The 14,601-nt window shown below is 52.1% G+C and overlaps 8 protein-coding genes across 8 annotated transcripts; 5 read left to right on the top strand and 3 right to left on the bottom strand.

Moving 5' to 3' along the window:
- Positions 1–584: 584 nt before the first annotated feature.
- CC1G_11465 (isocitrate dehydrogenase) lies at positions 585–2,989 on the top strand (the record flags this gene model as incomplete). Its single annotated transcript, XM_001837768.2, has 9 exons — positions 585–1,104; positions 1,332–1,441; positions 1,495–1,560; positions 1,612–1,752; positions 1,806–1,925; positions 1,992–2,135; positions 2,193–2,329; positions 2,383–2,890; positions 2,951–2,989. Exons 2-9 carry the CDS (start codon positions 1,340–1,342, stop codon positions 2,987–2,989), a joined length of 1,257 nt encoding a protein of 418 aa, XP_001837820.1. The 5' UTR covers positions 585–1,104; positions 1,332–1,339.
- A 1,305-nt stretch (positions 2,990–4,294) lies between these two features.
- On the bottom strand, positions 4,295–5,003 carry CC1G_15561 (hypothetical protein; the record flags this gene model as incomplete). Its single annotated transcript, XM_002910973.1, has 3 exons — positions 4,295–4,332; positions 4,381–4,558; positions 4,608–5,003. 3 exons carry the CDS (start codon positions 5,001–5,003, stop codon positions 4,295–4,297), a joined length of 612 nt encoding a protein of 203 aa, XP_002911019.1.
- A 310-nt stretch (positions 5,004–5,313) lies between these two features.
- Positions 5,314–5,870, top strand: CC1G_11464 (hypothetical protein; the record flags this gene model as incomplete). Its single annotated transcript, XM_001837767.2, has 2 exons — positions 5,314–5,554; positions 5,836–5,870. 2 exons carry the CDS (start codon positions 5,314–5,316, stop codon positions 5,868–5,870), a joined length of 276 nt encoding a protein of 91 aa, XP_001837819.2.
- A 422-nt stretch (positions 5,871–6,292) lies between these two features.
- On the top strand, positions 6,293–8,339 carry CC1G_11463 (hypothetical protein). Its single transcript, XM_001837766.2, has 5 exons — positions 6,293–6,832; positions 6,888–6,908; positions 6,970–7,005; positions 7,058–7,715; positions 7,771–8,339. Exons 1-5 carry the CDS (start codon positions 6,301–6,303, stop codon positions 8,276–8,278), a joined length of 1,755 nt encoding a protein of 584 aa, XP_001837818.1. The 5' UTR covers positions 6,293–6,300; the 3' UTR covers positions 8,279–8,339.
- Positions 8,340–9,087: 748 nt separating this feature from the next.
- On the top strand, positions 9,088–9,267 carry CC1G_15560 (hypothetical protein; the record flags this gene model as incomplete). The annotated part of the gene is made up of 1 exon (XM_002910972.1): positions 9,088–9,267. One exon carries the CDS (start codon positions 9,088–9,090, stop codon positions 9,265–9,267), a length of 180 nt encoding a protein of 59 aa, XP_002911018.1.
- A 275-nt stretch (positions 9,268–9,542) lies between these two features.
- On the bottom strand, positions 9,543–10,365 carry CC1G_15559 (O-methyltransferase family 3 protein; the record flags this gene model as incomplete). Its single annotated transcript, XM_002910971.1, has 3 exons — positions 9,543–9,722; positions 9,784–10,057; positions 10,115–10,365. The coding sequence occupies 3 exons, from the start codon at positions 10,363–10,365 to the stop codon at positions 9,543–9,545; spliced, it is 705 nt and encodes a 234-aa protein (XP_002911017.1).
- On the bottom strand, positions 10,353–12,407 carry CC1G_15558 (ubiquitin-protein ligase molybdopterin-converting factor; the record flags this gene model as incomplete). The annotated part of the gene is made up of 7 exons (XM_002910970.1): positions 10,353–10,678; positions 10,734–11,010; positions 11,064–11,232; positions 11,282–11,552; positions 11,607–11,671; positions 11,722–11,942; positions 11,992–12,407. The coding sequence occupies 7 exons, from the start codon at positions 12,405–12,407 to the stop codon at positions 10,667–10,669; spliced, it is 1,431 nt and encodes a 476-aa protein (XP_002911016.1). The 3' UTR covers positions 10,353–10,666.
- Positions 12,408–13,144: 737 nt separating this feature from the next.
- On the top strand, positions 13,145–14,437 carry CC1G_11461 (hypothetical protein; the record flags this gene model as incomplete). The annotated part of the gene is made up of 2 exons (XM_001837764.2): positions 13,145–13,430; positions 13,489–14,437. The coding sequence occupies 2 exons, from the start codon at positions 13,145–13,147 to the stop codon at positions 14,274–14,276; spliced, it is 1,074 nt and encodes a 357-aa protein (XP_001837816.1). The 3' UTR covers positions 14,277–14,437.
- Positions 14,438–14,601: the final 164 nt, after the last annotated feature.

Genomic DNA, 14,601 nt, shown 5'->3' with positions numbered 1-14,601 from the left:
TTGCTGTCGTTGAGAAGACCAAAGAAGGTGATGCTGCGGCAAGGCCTCGACATGTTTGTCTTCTGACCGACAGGCGTCAGGTAAATTCGTTCACCCTGGGTTCTCCCGGGTCAAAGCCCCTTCCAGTAGTCCTGAGCGCCAGTTGTAGCCACTCATACGTAGCCTTGTTCACCTTGATATTGAATTGGGCAAGAGCCAAGGGTTGAAGACAAGACCAAGTGTGACGACAGGGGCGGTTTTGTCCCAGCGGCATGATGGTGGAGGGAATAGGATGAACCATGTTGCTTCTCTCATGACCATCGCGAAGCCCACGTTGGAAGGACGGCATGTACGACATCTTCTTGACGAATTGGTTCTATAGCCTGGCTAGAGTGTCTTTAGTAGACGATTGTGGCCAACTCTACAACGGAATAGCTCCGGGGTGGACGTTATCTCCTCTGGCGTGCGGTATAGATTCGGTCATTTGACGCGCTATCGTGACGTGTAATGGGAAGAAATAATAATAAGTAGTATGTATTCAGTCAAATGACAGGGGGAGTCACCAGATTGTGGGATCGAGCACAGCAACAGGGTTCTTTCTCTTCCCAACACACATTGACCACGACGACCGTCGACGACGAGCACCAAAGCTGTTTAACGTTGCAGCGACCTCGATAATCGAAACCCGACAACGACCGAGCTGGTTGCGTCCCACGCACATCGCGCCGATATCGTTGTTCCTATAAGAGCGGTCGCGTCATCGTCGAGCCGGAAAATTGTTGGCCCCGCCGTTCCCCAGCGAAAAGCAGCTCCAAGCCTCGAGCGGCCCTCCGAGTCCTTTTCGGCTGAGTCGTTTGCAAATTTTTCCCAATTCTCTCCACAGCCCAGTGCTCGAAAAAATTAGCGTATAAGGCAAGAACCAAGGTTGATCCAAAATGCAGATCGCAGGCCCTCGATTGCGTCTCTTTTCCTCGACAGCGACCAACACAACCCGTGCACTCTCGACTTGTGCCCGCGGTCAACGTTCTCTCCGTTTTGCGCCTCGTTCTCAGCTCGCCCACGTCCCGTTGTTGGCTACCCCTGCATACGCTACAAGATCCTTTGCAACCAGCTTTGTGCTAAACCGTGAGTGTCGCGTTGGTCATTATATAGGTGGACGTGATGACGGTGGCCAAAGAAGCAAGGGGCCGCAATGCTTGGAACCGGATGACCACATGCTGGGCTCTTTTTCTTACCCTTGCGTGATCACTCAACCCCGTATCCGCCCCTCCGTTCCGTCTCTTGCCTCTTGCCTTCTTCCCATCACCACCTCTTCAATTTCCTCATTCTTGCTCACTCCTGCCAATTCACAGAAGACAAAATGTCCTCAACCGCCTTCAAGAAGATCGTCGTCCAGAACCCCGTCGTCGAGCTCGACGGAGATGAGATGACCAGGATCATCTGGAAGAAGATTCGTGAGGAGGTATGGTCCTTTCAATATCGGGTTTTATAGGGTGCTAACCATCGTTTCCACAGCTTATTCTTCCCTACCTCCAACTCGACATCAAGTACTTTGACTTGGGTTTGGAATACCGGGACCAGGTGCGCGACCAGCGGTATCCCTTTGTCTTCGCATTCCTCACACTTTTGCAGACCAACGACCAAGTCACCATCGATGCCGCCAACGCTATTCTCAAGCACCAAGTCGGTATCAAGTGCGCTACCATCACTCCCGATGAGGCCCGCGTCGAAGAGTTCAAGTTGAAGGAGATGTGGAAGAGCCCCAACGGCACAGTGCGTTCCCTCACCGCCTCGCCCATTCCCCGCTGCTTACACACCCACCCCAGATTCGAAACATCCTTGGAGGAACTGTATTCCGGGAGCCTATCATCCTCGAACGCATCCCCAAGCCAATTCCCGGATGGGTCAAGCCCATCGTCATTGGACGACATGCTTTCGGTGATCAGGTGTGCATTCTTACCCCATATATCTTCCATTCGACATGGCTAACACCAATTCTTTTGTGAACTTAGTACCGATCCACGGACTATGTCGTTCCAGGCGCTGGAAGCCTCAAGCTCGTCTACAGTCCCGCAGATGGATCTGCCCCCGTTGAACTCCCCGTCTATGACTTCAAGGGCCCTGGTGTTGCCATGAGCATGTACAACACTGATGAGGTATGTTTTCTCCCCCGTTCCCTTCAAGATTCCAAAGGTGACCAGGCTATTTCGTAGTCTATCATCGGATTCGCCCATTCGTCCTTCAAGATGGCCATTGCCAAGAAGATGCCTCTCTTCATGTCAACCAAGAATACTATCCTCAAGCGATATGATGGCCGCTTCAAGGATATCTTCCAAGAAATCTATGATACGTACGTGACGCGTTTTCCCTTCACCTTCGACTCTGTACTAAGTTCTTCATTAGCACCTACAAGGCCGAATTCGAGGCTCTCGGCATCTACTACGAGCACCGACTCATTGACGACATGGTCGCCCAAGCAGTCAAGTCCTCCGGCGGCTTCGTCTGGGCCTGCAAAAACTACGACGGTGACGTCCAATCCGACATCCTCGCCCAAGGCTTCGGCTCCCTGGGCATGATGACCTCCGAGCTCCTCACCCCCGACGGCAAGATCATCGAGAGTGAAGCCGCTCACGGAACCGTCACCCGTCACTACCGTGAATACCAAAAGGGCAACGAGACCTCAACAAACCCCGTCGCCTCTATCTTCGCCTGGACGAGGGGTCTGCTACACAGGGCCAAGCTCGACAACAATGCTGAGCTCAAGGCCTTCTGCGAGGACCTTGAGGCGGCGTGCGTGGAGGTCATTGACCAGGATGGCATCATGACCAAGGATCTGGCTCTTGCTATCCACGGAAAGAACATGAAGAGGGAGCACTGGGTTGTCACCAACGACTACATGGATGCTGTTAACGTGCGTTGTCCCTTCTCCGTTTCCTTTGCGAATGGTTCGCTAACCCGCTTCATCTTACAGGCTAAGCTGCAGAAGAAGTTGGCCGCCCGCCAGCAATAGACTTCTACCCTCATACCTCCTCCCGACCCTCCCTCTCTCCGCCCCTCTAAACTTCCGCGTCAAGCCGTGTCGTAGATGCGCGAACTATCTATAAAGAAGATCAAGATTTCTTGTATGTATTGTGTACTTGTAACCATTTGCACTGTCTGTTGGCGGGAGCCGCCCTGTGCGTGGGGACTTGGCTCTTGGAGGATGTGGTCGGGACGCTCGGCAGCCTGGGGACTGTCATTGATGTAGACGGATGAACGGGGTCCCGTTCGTCGTCAAGCTTTGTAAAGCTAACCCTCTGTACCGTTGTAGTATTTATAATCAAGCATTTTGGAGGATCCCCATACTTTGTACCGCCAACCGCGGACCATGGTCAATTCATCCTGTGGAGCTTAGGTTTGGGTGGTCGATAGGGGTAAGTGTGGGAAAGGCTCTTCCAAGTTTAGTCGCAGATGTCTCCCTGTGTCATGCTAACTTTCTATTCTTTCGAGTCACCTCTGCGAGCTTCTGCATCTGTCATTTGACCACTTGGACTCTCTCATGGACGCCACTTCTGAGCTCATCTAATCTCTCTCTGGCTTCGAGTTCGCTAGAACAAAAACAGATGCAATCTCTTCGGTAGAACCCATGGTCATACTGGCGCCACTCGTATATCTGCCAACCCCCCAACAAGATTCTGGTTCTCCCTGCATCCGTTCTTTCTGTAATCCCCATCCCTTGAACTCACACCGATGGCAGGAGCGCCCAAAGGAAAGGTCTGACCAGTCCTCCCCTGGTGGTAGTAGTTCAAGTACCTCCCTTCCAACGGTCCGTCCAGGCGCGGCGCTCGCTGCTGCCCTGGACCTACTTTCCCAACGAGCTCTCGATAACAACCCTTCATTGAGTCGAGAGAAGCACTCCAGCAGGCTATTTCTTCCGCATTGGGGATGGTTGGCACCGTCGTTAGTCGTGCAGCGCAGCATGAGAATGGTGGGACTGGCAATACAGCGGATTCATCGAGTGGTGGCAATACTAGTCGCGGCGGACCGACGATATTCGGGAAGAGTTTGCTTGAGCGTGTGCACGATGTGTGTTTGGCTGCCACTGGTCTCCAGGCGGCCGGGGCGACGAAACCCTGGGACCTCTCCGAAATGGGTAGTTCGCTTCCACCTGCGAGTGTGGGCCGTGAGGAGAAGTCATCCGATAAGAAAGGTCAGCTCAACTCTGTTCAGTCTGTTACTTACGTTTGGAACTAAATTCACGAAACATCGTCTCGCGGGGAAGGCATCGATATTGGGCGTCAGTCTCTCTTGACCCAATTACCTTGAATTTGCTTTCTCATCCCCCACTAGGCGTTCCATACGGAAAGGTCACACCTAAGCCGCGTGAGCTATCTCCATGCTCAGGTATCGCCGCGAACTGACCCAGTTCTCCGGGCTTCAGTTCCCAAGGACCTGAGCGAGTATCTCTCGTCCCAAACTCATTGTCGGCCTCACTGTCTCTAAACATGATACCCAACGAGTTGGTCCTTATGATCCCGAGAATGGGTCCACTCCCATCCTCCTTGTGGGAATTGGCCAATGACATAATTCCTTCGATATCCTAGAGTCAACAATGGCCTTGAGCCGATCTCAGCCTGCGCGAACATCACCTGGCGCTGCTGGTCGATGTCAAGATTTTCGACTTCCTCCGAGAGCGAGCCGGCAAGGAATCCGAGTGGTTGGCAGGGGTAGACCATATAAGGGCGCTCGAAGAGGAAGGTTTCGAACCGCTTAATGTCTCGGGTGGCAAACACACCCATCTCCATCCCTTTGGCGCGCCTTACCTCGAACTTCGATTTCTTCCCTTTGAGCCGGGGAAGAGGTTTAGCGAAGCCTGGAACAGAGAAGTACCGTCCCTTGCGGATAGGGCTCGTCATCCAGATGACATGCCCGTCGGGATCGAGGTTGGTAAAGTTGATTTCGCGCTCTGGAACGATGGTGAAGATGATGCTGATGTCGTTGGCTGCATTGGGGTCGTTATCGGGGTATGCTGCTATTCCTCGCATTGGGAGTAGGTTCAACCACAGGTTGGTTCCGTTATTCTATCTGTCCCAGTTCGTAGCAGAAATTTACCGGGGATCTTTCAGCTGCACGCCAGACGTCCATGCAGAGTTCCTCCCCAAAGCCTTCGCATTCCAATATACGGCGGTGAGGGACATCAAAGCCGGATCTGAGATTTTCACAGCCTACAATGGCCACCAGTTGTCCAAGTCCGGACGCGACGAGTTCCTCGCACCCTATGGAATCATGTGCGCCTGCCGCGTTTGTGTCAACGCTACACCGCAAACGGACCAACTTCGTCGGGTATGCCAAAGGATGTGCGAGAACTGGCTGGCGCAGTGCGACAATGTGTGGATGAAGGATCGAAAGCTTAGTGTGGACGTGTTGAAGCCACTCTTGGAGATGAAGAGGAGGATGGAGGAGGAGGGGTTGGATACGTTTGAAACGGGGTACCATTGTCTTTGGAAGGCCATGGAGTCGGTTTATACCAAGTTGGGGATGGTACGCAAGGCGGAAGAGTGTGCGGCTGTTTTGGATCCCGTTTCGGAGGTTTTCAGTGGGTGGGCGACCCACTGGGTGGGTACGAAGTCTGTGTAGGTTCTGTAGGGATACCTTTCCTATGGGAGTGTTGGAGATCTTGGCTGGAAAGTACCACACCCTTGTATTCTAGGTTTTTGAACAAGTAGAGGAATGTATTTTCTTTGGTCTTTCCCGAGTCGGAGGTTTGTGTCGCGCTCCTCCTCAGGTTCCCCAGCTACAGCTAAACCGACCAGATTCCCTGTATAAAGTTAGTTTGCAGTTCTGCGATATCTGACCTTTCCCTTTTCTTCACTACAGACAAAGCCGTCTCCCCAGCGGTTGATGACGTCTAGGCCTGGGCGATCTAGGACCGCGCAACACCAGGAGAATACTAGGCACCATCCCCTTAGACCAACGCACGAGACGACGTCGCGAGGGAAGGGGGACATCGTGTGGCGTGGAAGATCGCCCCGTTCAGAATCTAAGCCGCGCACTCGCTTTTCACCGGTCCCCGAAACTCTGGTTGGCATAAACTGAACAGGAACCCTGGTCGATTTACGCTTTTCTCGGAGTTTCAATTACATGCCGGCAATATCCCATTAACCTTGATGGCAGGATGCCTCTCCAGCTTCTCTAGAACAATAGTCGCTCAAGGAGGCCACTTGAATCGAATCTTGTATTGATCGGACCCAGGGTCATGCTTGTCCGCCACTCGTATTTCTATTAAAGTTCAGCGCAAGCCTTCCCAACAATCCTCATAACACCATAGTACCCTTGACTTCGATGGCAGATCGCCCAAAGCCAAAGTCTACACAGCGTCGTTCTGCGGACCCGCAGTCCTCTCCAGGTGGTAGCGGGACACTCCCAAAGCCTCAGCCCAAGGGGACTAGCATGTCACTGACCGAAGCTCTGGAACAACTCGCCGACGACTATCTCAATGAAAACCCTTCCTTGAGTCGACAAGAGGCGCTCCAGCAGGCGAGCCTCGCCCTAGTCACCAGCGCCATCCCCGAGCACGCGAAACAACTCAACGCCACCAATGCCCATGACACAGCGAGGCAGATGCTTCAAGGGTGGAAGAACGCTGTCGACGCATCTGGTGCACTGGACGATCATGGTGGTAATGCAGCAGCAGGTTCGTCGAGCCGTGGTGGGTCGGAGGCCCCACCAGCGGGAGATCTGCTGAAGCGGATGTACGACATGGTGGCGGCTGTCACTGGTTACCAAACCACCGAGGAGCAGAAAACCTGGGGCCTTTCTGGACTCGGAGCTTCACTCCCGAATCTGGACTATGAGAAGCCTTCGGATAGGAAAGGTCAGCTAGCCTGTTTATTCTGCGACATCCACACCTAATGAAGCATCGCTCGCAGGGAAGGGCGTCGAAGTTGCCTGTGAGTTTCTCTCTCTCAACTCAATTATTGTACTTTTGTTTTCTCATCCACACTGCGTCAGTTCGTCTCCCATATGGAAAGGTCACCCCTGAGACGCGTAAGCCGACAATTCCTTGCTCGAGTGGTATCCCACATTGACTGCCTACTAGTCCCGAAGGAATTGAACGAGTACCTCTCCCCAGTCCTTTTTGTCCCTACTGCCAATCCTGAAAAGAATCCCAACGCAACCGTCGAAGACCTGATCGTCACCCTCGTTCCTGAACGCAGAGTCGACTTGAGCAACCCCGATCCCGACGGGTATGTTATCTGGATGACGAACCCCATTCGCAAGCGACAGTACTTCTCAATTCCTGGCTTCCCTAAACGCCTGCCTCAATTCAGAAGCAAGATCGAGGTTAAACGCGTCAAAGGGATGGGAATGGGTGTCTTTGCCACCCGAAACATCAAACGCTTCGAAACCGTCCTTGTCGAGCGTCCTTATATGGTCTACCCCAACCAACCTCTCGTCCTCTTCTCCAACTCCCTCTCGGAGGAAGTTACCAAGCTTGACAAGTACCGTGCCGCCCAAGTGATGCTGGAGCAGGTAAAAATGCAGTTCGAGACTCTCGTCAACACTCGTATGACGAAGGAAGATAAAGAGGCGTTCATGTCGTTGCCCAACTCCCACAAGAAGGATGGGAGTGGTCCTGTCTTCGGAATAATCAGAACCAATGCACTTGGTGTCAAGTTTGACGATGACGACGCGGATGGTGATTTTGGCATGGGCTATGGTGCTATTCCTCGCATTGGGAGTAGGTTCAATCACAGGTCGGTATCTGTTACTCGATCGGCAGCGCGTAGAAGCTGACCGGGGATCTTCCAGCTGCACACCAGACGTCCAGGCAGAGTTCCACCCCAAAGCCTTCGCGTTGCAATATACCGCATTGAGGGACATCAAAGCCGGATCTCAAATCTTCGCATCCTACACCTCCTACTTCATGTCCAAAGCCGAACGCGACGAGTTCCTCGCGCCCTACGGCATCCAATGCGTCTGCCGCGTCTGTGTCAACGCCACACCGCAAACAGACCAGCTCCGTCGGGTATGCTTCAAGATGTCCCAGAACTGGAAGAAGCAATGTGATAACGTGTGGATGAAGGATCGGAAGCTTACCGTGGACGTTTTAAAGCCGCTTTTGGAGATGAAGAAGAGGATGGAGGATGAGGGGCTGGATACGTTTGAGGCGGGGTACTATGAGCTTTGGCAGGTTATGATGTCGGTGTATAGCAAGCTGGGGATGGTAAGGAAGATGGAGGAGTGTATGGCTGTTTTGAGGGTGTTCATGGAGAAGACGAGGGAGGCTCAGTTTTGGGAGGGTTCAAAGTTTGCGTAGGTCTTTATCCTTTCGACTGAAATTGTATAATACTTCCTGGGCCAGTTCTACACTTTATGTTCCGGATGCCTGTTTCGATGCTCTTCCCAATCGTCGAAGGGGATAACTATGCAGATGTCGTATTTTCTTGCTAGCAGTCCATAACAACTTCGGAGTCCTACCCTGGTCGCCGTTTAGCGCTTTAGCGATCAAGTGCCCCTACTGCCATCCGCACTTTATTTGCTGGACACATCCACTTCTGACCTTTTCTCCGTAAGATTAAGCCGAAAATCCAGTTGTCAGGTGCAACCTGTCGTCCTGGTGTCGAAATTGTCAATGGTAGCAAATTAAGTGCCCACAGCTCTTGTATTATGCGAGGGAATCTGAGTACGGGCAGAAGCTTTGTAGACATAAAAGGGGAGTCATCCAAATGAGTTCGAGTGCTTATTGTGCTCATTTATTATTTATCTGCCTTGTTTCCTGCATAATACAGTCGGAAGGGAAGTTGTGGGTCCTTGACAATTGAGAGTCAACTGGAGCTTGGCTTGTACACACAGCGAGTGGTTTGTCGATATAAGGACGAGGATCGTAGCCATTCTCCGCGTAAAACACTCCCCATCCTTACCTGCCCCACGCCTCGTCTTCCATCACAGAGCCGTACTCGAGGTTCTCGTACAGCCTTGAACGTTAACAATCCATATAAGGTAAGTTGATCGCTATTTTTGAAAGGACTTACTCAAGTCGACTTTTCTCCCTCCAGGTTCCCCTTTCTCGCGACTTAATCAAATCAGGTTATTATACATGATTGGCTCCCGGCCCTGCACGAAAGCATGACGACCTCCCCTCATGTCGGAGTCCCTCAGACTAGTGCTCAACCTGCGCGAGACTCCCCTGACTCGATCAGCCAGGATAACTTGTCGGTGAACAACTTGAAGAACCTTCTTGACGTTACCAAAGAAAGCGAACCGGAGGAGAGTCAGGCAAACGAGCAACGACAACGAGCCCACTGAACCGCCTGGAAAATCCGCCGGTGGCCCGGAAGACAGCGGGACTGAAGGCGATGACCTACCACCGACACCCCCCCAGGAGCTTGGTACATGTAGATGTATGTGCGGGCATTAAAACATAACTAACGTAGTCTTGGAAGTACCCTAGAGGTCGGCACTAGTGCCGCTTTCCTGTAACCATAACGCTTCTTGTTGCTTTCAAAGGATATATCCATAAATACCCCTGCCAGAGAGACATTATGATGAGTCGGCCACTCAGGACGTAGTCTTCGTATTCATCACTTCCTGACAGCATAGAGGAAGCCATCGTATCCCTTCTCACCGACGGTACCGATTGTCGTCGCGTCGACCTCGCTGTCTCCTTTGATACCGTTTAGCAGCTTCCTGGCGCCTTCAATATTGTCATCCGAGAGGGATGGGTCAGCGACACGGCCATTGCGAACTACATTGTCGACAATCTAGACCGCCGTCGTTAAAATATGTACCACGGCATAAGTTTCTTCATAACGGTAGACTTACAATGACTCCTCCGCTCCTCACAAGCCGTTTCGCTTCTGTAAAATAGGTGAGGTTCCCAGGTTTGTCTGCGTCGATGAAGGCAAGGTCGAATGGTGGGTCAGGTTGAAGAGATTTCAGTGTTTCGGCTGCTGGTCCGACGACCACCTCAACCTGTGATGCGAACCCCGCGTTGGTGATGTTCTCCCGTGCTACTTGAGCATGCTTTTCTGACAGTTCCAATGTTACCACCCTGCCATCGCGAGGGATGCCTCGTGCAAGCCAGATCGTCGAATAACTGCATCACAACTTGATGAGTTCACTGTTGACGCACGTGGAGTACGGTACTACTCACCCTCCGAGAGTGCCAACCTCCAAAATCCTCTTTGCACCTATCGACTTGGCTAACAAGTTCAGCAATTTGCCCTGTGCAGTCGAAACGGCAATGTCAGGAAGGCCTTGTGCCTTGTTGTTCTTCACGACGGCGTCAAGAACTGGGTCCTCCCCTATCAAGAACGAGTTGTGGTAAGCATCAGAACGGGCCCAGTCTTCGATCCCGGTCGGTGCGTAGGGTTGTCGGCCAACGGGTTGAGAAGCTGCAGCCATACTAAACGGTGTTGGTCAGAGCGAGGTGGGCTGTGGAGGTAGGGGCTTGGAGTGAAACTGTGAACGGTATTAAATAACTTCTCGGCGCCTACTATTTATAGACGGCTCGTCGGTCCAGCACCCATCAAAATGACGTGCTGAAACGAAATCTGGGTAAGCAGCCGAAGGAATGCTCACTGTCCAGTAATCGTACGCGCATCAGCGAAAGGAAGAGGATAATCGCCGACTTTTTCAGATGTATGTTGGGAGCTCCATGATGCGCGTTTCGAAAACGATGAATTCGTGATAGATACGCCATATATCAGGTGAAGATCTGTGGAAGTGTGTGGTTGCAGGGTAGGAAGGGTTTACATCACCGATTGCCTAACCTTTCTTGCCTCCTCAAACCGTCTGTTGACAATCTCTTCGACCTCAGTGCCCCACAAGCTGGCCGGCGAGACTCCGTCCTTCCCTGAACAACTGCTATGGTGCTTCTCGGCGTCTTTGTGCTCAAAGACGACCGCGTTGTCGGTTGTGAGTGGTTTTGAATAGTCCCATCGGACCAGTGTTGGTCGTGTTGGCACATCGTGTGGTGGAATCACGGACCTGCCTCGATGCAAGTCCTCGAAGATGAAACCAACATCGTCTTCGTCTATCGGCAGTCGACTGGAACAAAGAGTCAGAAATTAATCTTTGATTCCAGGTGACCAGAAGCGTACTTGAGTTGTTGACCAGCCAGTTGGCCTTCCCTATGCAACAGGTCTCGGTAGATCCGCTCGTAGAGCTTCTTTCGATTTTTGATGGGTAGAGGGTTTGAGATGGGCTTTCCAGAGAGTTCACAGACGATGTAGGAGGCGATGTTGAGGCCAAAGATTGCGGGAAGAGGGCCTACGGAAATGTCAGATCAGGTAGAAAGCAGGAAAGACGTGTCACGCACCGAGAACAGGTAGGATGCGGACTCGGAAGTCATCAAAGACTCCCAGTTCCTTCACGGGTCCTTTTTGGAACTCTTCTTCGGGAAGAGGGAGGAGCTTGACATCGCCGGGAACCTCGGTGGAGTAAACCACAGGGATTCCGGAGGTGACTCCTTGCAGGCGCAGTCGGCGTCGGACAGAGCGTGCCAGAGGGTCGTAGACGGTGTAGGAAATGTCGCTAATTTGTATCCGGGTAGGGTCGCATTTGGCTCCGGCACCCATTGAAGAAAAGACCTTCGATATGGACGGTTAGTCGGATGACCACCCGATCGTCGAAGAGACTTTTACCTTGAGTTTGTTGTCGTGACAGTATTTCAGCAGGTCGACTTTTGTCTGGATGTTGTCAATGGCATCTGCTCGGGATTAGGGAACTGAATTGAGAGGTGAAAGAACAGAGACGTACCTACAACCCAGTCGTACCCGTCGAGCAACTCTCCTCCCTCTTCCTTCCTCCAGATGTCTATGCAAGCGTCGACCTCCACCCACTTGGCAATCTCCTTCAAGGTCCTCTCCACGCATTTTACTTTTGGTGTTCCAACGTCTGCGAGATTCGCGGTTGCGTGCCGATTCAAGGACGAAAGTGTCACATAGTCAAAGTCTACAAGTCGGATTTTGGATACACCTCTTCAAAAACCATTAGACGATGAATTACAGACGTTCAAGGAATACTCACGATCTAACGAGCATAACAGCTGCCCAGCTCCCGACACCACCGCACCCTACGACGACGACACTTCCTCCCCGCACCTTTTTCATCCCCTCATCCCCAAAGAACGCATAATTTCTGGCGAGCTGCTCTCTAATAAGCTCTTCGTCGTACTCGTCTTGCTGCAGCCTAATAGACTTGGCCGCCTCTTCTTCTAAAGCTTTGATGTAAATATCTCCCGGTGAAGGTGGTTCAGGTCCAGGACGAGGATGCTCCCGGTCATGCTGCGACAGCGCTTTCCGGATTTCAAGGTCGAGCTCTTTTCGTCGCCGGCGCTTCGTGAGGGTGCTGTACGAGTAAAAAAGTCCTGCGGTCGTCACAGACGCCGCTACAGCCGTTGCGATGAGCTGAGCACGATGAGACTGCAAATTGATCGAAGACATGCTGCTAACTCGACGTGTTCCAGGTCGAGCTCGCTGTGGTGGTCGATGACAAGCACCGGTGGACCCGAATAGACGGTATCGCGTAAACGTTTCTCACCCGTTCTCCTCTTCGTCCCTCGACGTCACATCACCAGTCTGTTATTCCACAATTTCTCGTTTTGCTTTACGGCGATGTGAAGGACTTGATTCAATCGCGCAAAGCTTACCGGGGCTCACGCATGTGTGTACAAACTGCCCAGAACAGCTGCGGAGCTGGGCGATGCCTCGAGACCTTGGATAGCCTTTGCTCATCTTTGGTCTGCTGAGAAGAACCAAGGTGGAGCCATACCTTTGAATAATGCCTATTCTTCTGCACTTGGTTTATATCCATGGGTTTCAAGGTATGTAGTGGGTCTTATCGCAGTCGAGCGTCTACTGATACCATTGAATAGGAAATGATACCAGTTTTCAGGTGTGATCGTAGCGAATGCCTCTGCAAATCGTTCTCGTAATTGAAAATCGCCCAGGCCTTTCCTTTACATCTTCAAGAGAAGCTCTCGGCCAGGCTTGAAGGGAATCCGAATCTTCGAGTGCAGAGCAGTTTATACCCGACGTACAAGAGCGCAAAACCCCTCTCGCATGCGACCAGAAACTTTCTCGAATGGTATGCCATCGTCTTTGCCTTGGTTCTTGTCCGCTGAACATCCAAAAGGCTTGCTACCCAACCGGAGGGACCTGTAATCTTGCTGGGTCATTCTATGGGTGGCCTCCTAGCAGCTGAAGCCGCCCTCGACCCCTCTCTCAACCCCAGTGGCCAGCCTAAGAGGGTCATCGGGGTCATCGCCTTCGATACCCCCTTCCTCGGAATGCATCCACACGTTGTCATCAGCGGCATAGCTTCCCTCCTTCCAAAGAGCGACGAGAAAGAAAAGGAACGAAAGAAGCCAGCTAAATCAGAGAAAGAACTCAACCAGCATCCTGAAGTGCACGTTGTGGAGCCCAAAGTCACGGATGATTGGGAAGCGTTCAAGGAGAAGATACACCGTGAGTGCTGAGTGATGATTTCGAGGAGTTGACGTGTTCTGAAATGGTTTGGAATTAGGCAAGTCGAGGCCGCGGTCGTGGCAACCGTCTCTGGATCCCCAGTCGTACCTGGATATCCCTCCCCGGGGACCTTCACCTTCCCCGTCTTCGCCCCCACAAGATACCGCGTCATCCATTTCCGGGACTTCTTCATCCCAATCAAATTCCCGCCGCTCACCGTCCCCGTTCTTCGATCGCGCACTTGATTTTGTGGCCTCCTACACGGACCCAGATGATCCCCTCATCCGATGGTTCCGCAAACACTCTGACGACCCTCTCCGCGCCACTAAACGCTGGATTCTGGAAAAGTTCCAATTTGGAGGATGTATGTTCGATCCTTCGGGATTGAAATCTCGGTACTTGAGGCTCGTCGACTGGGAAGGGGGGCTGTGGGTCAACTACTGGACATTGACTGTACCCAAGGACGGCGATAGTGAACATGGCCACGACGAAGCCAACGACAAGGCACTGGAAGCAGCAGGCATGCTTCCACCCAAGGAAGAAAGTCGCAAGAGGAACAAGTTGCACAAGGCTCCGAAGCCAGAGGATATCCAGAAGCAGAAGCAGAAGGAGAAATCCATGTCGTCAGGCCATCATTTTGTCGTTTTGCCTACGAGTTCGACGTTAGACTTTGACTTTGGTGGGATGGAGCGTTGGGAGAAGGTGTTGATCGCTGGTGTGGATGATGAGGTGGAGGCGCATACAGGTTTGTTCAAGGCATCGTCTAATTTGGATTATGATGCCTTTGTGGATAGGGTGGCGGATCGAGTCATGGGGTGGTGTCAGCATTTGCATCTGGGAGTGTAGAAAGGCGTAGAATGACGCTCGTCGGATATACCAAGTGGCGAAAGCCTGGAATTGGGGAACGTTGACGAACGATCTCTATTTTCCTTGCCTATCTGGTGTAACCATTTAACCTTCGTCAGCCTGGTGCTCAATCGTTATCGAATAAACGAATATCCTTCCTCAGAGTGTGCCATCGAAGTCAGTCGCCTGTCCTCGTTGCACCACTCGAGTGGAGATGCCTCTTGGCGAGCTTTCGTGAAGCCTTGGTGACCTGTAGTTTCTTACTTTAAGGTGTACTTCGGTCTCCTCGACGTGTTACACATGTGGCTCTAACTTTAAAGGTGTA

The sequence above is a fragment of the Coprinopsis cinerea genome (genome assembly GCF_000182895.1).
Source record: "Coprinopsis cinerea okayama7#130 chromosome 6 map unlocalized cont3.6, whole genome shotgun sequence".
Taxonomy (NCBI): Eukaryota; Fungi; Basidiomycota; class Agaricomycetes; order Agaricales; family Psathyrellaceae; genus Coprinopsis; species Coprinopsis cinerea.
Note: the sequence above shows the minus strand (reverse complement) of the source record. Positions and strands in the feature narration are given on the sequence as shown.